This window comes from Psammomys obesus, unplaced genomic scaffold, assembly GCF_907164565.1.
Source record: "Psammomys obesus unplaced genomic scaffold, mPsaObe1.curated_primary_1811, whole genome shotgun sequence".
Taxonomy (NCBI): Eukaryota; Metazoa; Chordata; class Mammalia; order Rodentia; family Muridae; genus Psammomys; species Psammomys obesus.
Window position 1 is genome coordinate 12,686,275 of NW_026594428.1, and position 6,543 is coordinate 12,692,817.

At 39.5% G+C, this 6,543-nt stretch overlaps 1 protein-coding gene across 3 annotated transcripts in view; it reads left to right on the top strand.

Moving 5' to 3' along the window:
- Nucleotides 1-5,552, top strand: part of Retreg1 (reticulophagy regulator 1) — a 143,196-nt gene extending 137,644 nt beyond the window's left edge. For all 3 annotated transcript variants that reach the window (XM_055619012.1, XM_055619013.1, XM_055619014.1), the window contains 4 exons: nucleotides 222-359; nucleotides 1,093-1,157; nucleotides 2,248-2,374; nucleotides 3,430-5,552. In XM_055619012.1, the coding sequence (XP_055474987.1) occupies nucleotides 222-359; nucleotides 1,093-1,157; nucleotides 2,248-2,374; nucleotides 3,430-3,923 (824 nt within the window). In that variant the 3' untranslated portion in view covers nucleotides 3,924-5,552. The remainder of the gene's footprint in view (nucleotides 1-221; nucleotides 360-1,092; nucleotides 1,158-2,247; nucleotides 2,375-3,429) is intronic.
- Nucleotides 5,553-6,543: the final 991 nt, after the last annotated feature.

Genomic DNA, 6,543 nt, shown 5'->3' on the forward strand with positions numbered 1-6,543 from the left:
TGTGTGTGTGTGTGTGTGTGTGTGTGTGTGTGTGTGTGTGTGTGTGTAGTAAACTGTGTTATCACCAGAGTAAGAATAGAAATTAGGAACTTTCTTGGCGGATTACCCTAAGAACAAAGTGGCTACTTTCCCCATGAATTAAACAATGTCTTGTAAAATACTAAAATGTAACCATTCAATGTGAACACTTTACCTGTATTATTTTCTGTTTTATTTTTCAGTACTGTTCGCTTTTTTGTGTCCACTGATTAAATGTAATGATATTGGACAAAAAATATACAGCAAAATCAAGTCCATTCTATTGAAGCTAGATTTTGGAATTGGAGAATATATTAACCAGAAGAAACGTGAGAGAACTGGTAGGTCAAGTTTGAATATTAGTTGTGTGTGTGAAAAATGAGACTTTTGCTGAGAGGTACTGTAAAAGCTCCCAGCAAATTGGGATCTGTATAGTTGTTTTTTATTTGTCCTTATTTAGCCTTATAGTCTTCTCTCAAACATACAGCTAAGTAAATGCATGTTCCTAAATGAGACATGGATACAATCACCCCACCCTAGCAAGGGACGATGACCAGTGGGCATGGGTAGATTTTGAGAGTCAGAGGTTGGGGTGGGGGATGGACTGCTGCAGAACAGTGTCTGCTGAAAATGACCCGCCCAGCTGCAGTCATGGGCTCACTTAAATAGAGGTAACCTGCACCAAAACACACAAGACCCTGCCTGTCAGTGTTTCCTCCTTTACACTTTCCCAGACCTAGGATGCATCAGGATGACCTGGAGACTGCGTACCGCATAGCGTACAGTCGAGAACAGCACCTGAGAATCCGCATTGCCACAGTATTCTCAGGGCTGGTCATGCTGGTCATGCTCTCCCTGGTCATGCTGAGAACGCAGATGTCCATATGTCCCCTGGAAAGCAAACGTTTGCAGACAGGCGAAGCTCCTTCAGTACGAACAGTTACAGGGAAGCAGTTGACAGACATACATTCCAGTGATCTAAGGAGCATATATATTGAAATAAATGCACCGCGTCTGAGCTTGGAAGGAAACTAAATGCATCCCCCTCCCCCAACCCCCCTTTTTTCCTCACAGAAGCAGATAAAGAAAAAAGTCACAAGGATGACAGTGAATTAGACTTTTCAGCTCTTTGTCCTAAGGTATTTTGGGTCAATTTGTTTCTGTGTGGTTTGGCCATTTATTTACATAAAGTAGAGCGATTGTCCTAATAGACATCTATAACATGCTTATCTTATCCTGTTTTACAAGATGATTGAATAATCTCCAAGGAAAATTATCATTGTTTTTTTCTTTAACTTTAAAATTTAGGGAGTTAGTGTGGATTTTTAAAAATGTAATTTTATTTTATTTTTAATAATTTATTTTATGTGCATAGTGTGAAGGTGTCAGATCCCTTGTAATTATGGTTATAGACAGTTGTGAGCTGCCATGTGGGTGCTGGGAATTGAACCTGGGTCCTTTGGAAGAGCACACAGTGCTCTTAACCACTGAGCCATTTCTCCAGCCCCAGGGAGTTAATGTGGATTTTTTTTGTAATTTCTTAAACTTTTATTAATTATACTTTATTCACTTTGTATCCCCCATAAGCCCCCTGCCTCCTCCCCTCCTAATCCCACATTTCCTCCCCCTTCTTCACGCATGCCCCTCCCCAAGTCCACTGATAGGGGAGGTCCCCCTCTCCTTCCTTCTGATCCTAGTCTATCAGATCTCATCAGGAGTGGCTGCATTGTCATCTTCTGTGGCCTGGTAAGGTTGCTCTCCCTTCAGGGGAAGGTGGGCAAAGAGCAGGCCAATCAGATTATGTCAGAGGCAGTCCCTCTTCCCATTACTATGTAACCCACTTGGACACTGAACTGCCATGGCTACATCTGTGCAGGGGTTCTAGGTTATCTCCATGCATGGTAATTGGTTGGAGTATGAGTCTCTGGAAAGACCCCTGTGTTCAAATTTTCTGGTTCTGTTGCTCTCCTTGTGGAGTTCCTGTCCTCTCCAGATCTTACTATTTCCCACGTCTTTCATAAGATTCCCTGCACTCCGCCCAACAGTTGGCCATAAGTCTCAGCATCTGCTTTGATAGTCTGCAGGGCACAGGCTTTCAGAGGCCCTTTGTAGCAGGTTCCTAAGTTGTTTCCTGTTTTCTTCTTTTTCTGATGTCCATCCTCTTACTAGTGTGGATTTTTAAAGAGTTTTTCAGTTTAAAATGTGCCACTGATATTTCTTTTGACACAGATTAGCCTCACAGTTGCAGCCAAAGAGCTATCTGTGTCAGACACAGATGTGTCAGAAGTATCTTGGACTGATAATGGGACCTTCAACCTTTCAGAAGGGTACACTCCACAGACAGACACTTCTGATGGTAAGCTGATACTTCTGGGTTCTCTTTTATTGGTATTGAATAGACAAAAACCTACGTAAATTGGGTCAACTACTGAGGGGTCAATAAAATGTGGACTATTTGCACCATGGCATATTACTTGGATCTGAAAGTAAGTGGAGTCCTGATACTTCCTATAGCATGCATGAACCCTGAAAGCACTGTGCTAAGTGAAAGAAGCCACCTATTGTATAATTCTATTTAAGTGAATTTTGCAGAATAGCCAAGTCCGCACAGAAGTATGTTACTGGTTCCTACAGACTACTAGGAAGGAATGGTGGATGATCATTAAATGATACAACTTGGAGTGATTGAAATATTATGGAATTTGGCACCTGATGCCAGGCCTGATGACCTGAGTTCAATTCTTGGGTCCTACATGGTAGACGGAGAGAAACTACTCCCCCAACTTGTCCTGTGACCTTCACACACGCACTGTGGCATCCCTCCCCCATACACACAAAATAAATAAAATGTTTTGAAAGCAGAAACAAAATCAGTCTGCATTTTAATTTCACAATGCTTTCAAATGTCTAGAATATTGGTATTATCACTGATGGATGTACCAGAACTCACAAATACCTTTAATTGACCATGTTGAGGGTGGGTCTTCCCAACTCAGTTAAACCTTTCTGGAAACATCTTCACTGATATGCCCAGAGGTGTGTCTCCTACGTAATTTTAAGTTCAATCAAATTGACAGTGAAGAATATCAGAAACACCAAAATTTTAGTTAAACCCCATTAGCTCATACTAGACAATGCTCAAGCTGATTGTCCTTGCATACACTAGTTTATGCTTAATTAAGAAAGCTAAAAATACAGGGAAAATATATAGTATTATTTGTCCACCTGCAGGGAAATTTGTTATAGATTTGGGAAAGGCCCAACATGTGGTTAAGGTGATTCTACTAGAGTGAGGAAGCTAGGTGAATGCCTAGTTGTGCAGAGGGTGCAGGTCAAAGCCATTTTAGAAAGCTCTTGCTTCAGTTGTCTTCTAGCACTCACACACAAAAACCTCTCTTACACATTTTACAGATCTTGACCGGCCCTGTGAGGAAATCTTTTCTCGAGATCTCTCAGATTTTCCATCTCTGGAAAATGGGACGGGAACAAATGATGAAGACGACTTAAGCCTTGGCATACCTGCTGAGCTCACGAGAAAAAAACAACAGTTGGACAATGGTCACAGACCAAGCAAAGACAGGCAGTCATCAGCTGGGTTCTCCCTTCCTCTGAACAGTGACCAAGCCCTTCACTTGATGAGCAACCTGGCAGGGGATGTCATCACAGCGGCCATGACTGCTGCTATCAAAGACCAGCTAGAAGGGGCCCAGCAGGCACTGGCTCAGGCTGCACCCACTATAGGAGAAGACACAGACACAGAAGAAGGGGATGATTTCGAACTACTTGACCAGGCAGAGCTGGATCAAATTGAGAGTGAACTGGGACTAACACAAGACCAAGAGGTAGAAGCCCAGCAAAGTAAGAAGTCTCCGGGCTTCCTTTCCAATCTCCTTGGAGGCCATTAACTGGGAATCAGCTTGCAGCAAAGCACAGATAAACCATCCAAAAATTTCAAACAAGCAGGGGGAAAAATGGAAAAAAAATTGAATTGTAAGCTTTAATTACTTTAGATTTTTTTTGTTCTCTTTTCCCTTCTATAGTGAGTTGGATATGTATCGACTGATAATGATAGACTGACATTTCTGATAGCTATTTTTATGTAAAAAGCATGGAAATGAACTTTATAGCTACATATAGACATACTGTGGTGTCATAAGTGATTAGGGGTTGTTTTTAAAGTGAAGAGAAAATAAAACACCAAAAAGCCCCCATCAAACTATTAAGATCTTTCTATGAGTATTCTTTTTCTTTATAATTTTTAAGCATGCAGAGACTTATCCTAACTTGTTGAAAAGTAACAATTGTGAACACATGCTCTGTCAGCTCCCTTATTACTCATACTTGGAAGCAGTTTATCAAACTTTAGTAGATTTTAATGTAAATTGGAGAAATTATCAAAATGTTTTTAGTTGAAGGGCTATGGAAATGCTATCAAAATTAATTTTCTAGGAAAAACTTCAAAAGTAAGTACTACCTATAGGCAGAAATATTTCTGTGTTGTTTCTACAGTTGTAGACATAGGCTTACTTGTCAAGTGGCATGCTCCACTGATTGCCACATCTACTCTTGGAAAGAGGTGGTACTGACTCCCAGAAAGCAAGTGGTTATGTATCCCATAATAATGCGCTTGTCATGTTTGCAATGAGGAGGTTATACGTGCAGTTGTATTTTGCACGCTCAGATGTAAGTAAAATCTGATGTTTTTATATTATGTTATAGTCTCCTAAGATTGTGAAAAACTAGCTACTGGTATGTCCTAAGAGTGATGTGGCCTTTGGTGATATAAAACAACTGTTTTTTTGTTTGTTTGTTTGTTTGTTTGTTTGTTTTTTTTTTCTGGTTTACAGACACAGAGGAGAGGAACTTTCTTGAACTTAAAAGTTCATTTCTTTGCCACTTCAGCCTAAATATGTAAACTGTTTCTTACTGGGAAGCTAGAATATTTTTCCTTTAAACTTTTTTTGATCACCTTTACATAATCACATTTGACTTAGAGTGGAAACCAAGATAGTTTTGTGAAACAATTTTAGCAGTACGGAGGGACCATGTCCACAACTATCTTAACCTTCAGTTTTAGCTGGCATTTCTGCACAGACATGCGAGACCCTTAAGACTGTAGACATCTGTGTTCTCTTTCACTTTCATCCCTTTTATTTCTAAAGACAAATTACAGCTAACTTGAAATTTTAATGTACTATCTCTTATTTATGTTTTTTTGGAGGTATTAAAATATCTAGACTGAATTTTGCCAAATGATAAGGGAGAGAAGTTACTGAAGACTCTGAATACTTGCTCTTTTTGATTGACCTATGCTTATGTCATTAGTGCCTCACAATCGTGTTTGATGTCCTTTATTGATTTAAAGTGAGCCTGTGCCTTCATTCTCTTGCCCATTTTGGTAGCAATGTAAATCTGTGTTAGAAAATCTTGGAACTGTGTGAGTCCGGGAAGAATCTATCTGAATTCTATTCAATGCATTTGCTGGATGTGAAGAAAAATACAGCCACATATTTATAAAATAGTTGTTACCAGTACTCTTTTTAATGTGTATGTTTCTTCATTTAGAAAGTATTCTTAGTTGCGGCATTATAAAAACACCACCACCATCACCACCAACAACAACAATAACAAAAGTCATCTCAATTTCTTCACTGAAGAAAAAAAGAATTATAATCAATAATCAAAGAACATGTTGTTAAGTCACTGGACAAGCTTATAAAAGAAATGTAGACTAAAATGTTACTAGATACAAATTAAAAGAAAAATTGGTTGGGGAAAATAGTCACTGATGTGGGGGAGAACCAGAGAAGCGCACCGTAGTCACTTGCGTTTCAGCATGACTTGTCCAAGACTCTGTGATTGTCACTACCCACAGGACAGTAAGGAAACAGTGCTCACACATAGGATGTTGAAGTGCATGTGTGCTTCCTGTAGGACCAGTGTTTTCACTTTTAGGCTCTCGTAGTAAAGTGAACATTAAGACTGATCTAGTGAAGATCCATTGCCATGAGAAGTTGCACAAACTGCAGCATTTTCTCAGTTAAGACCCAGATGGGATGTAGTCATTAGAACACGAACTATTTTAAGGTTTTCTCTTTTCCTGTGGAAAGGACTGAGAAAACCATACACGGGCCAGCCACACTGATCATGTATTTTGGTAACAATCAATAAAGGAGTGCTCAGGAATCTGAGGTCTGAGAGGGAGGGCTAACCCAGGCTTGCACATCCTCATTCTAAAACACTTTTTCCTACACTAAAAATCTTCAAAATGGATTAAATTTCTTCCTGCCTACCTTCATAGACTATGGGAAAGACAAACTGTTATGAAAGTTTTATAATTAGCAAATTTCCCCATATTTATGAATTACATAGAGACTTATTTGGGGGAAAGGTCTTACTGTGTTGCTTAAAGTTGGCCTTGAACTCATGACAGTCTTTTGACTCAACCTCCTGAGTGCTGAAATTAAGGCATATCTTTGAATATGACGTCTACTTACTTTAAAAAGAATAACTTTCTCCTTTTCA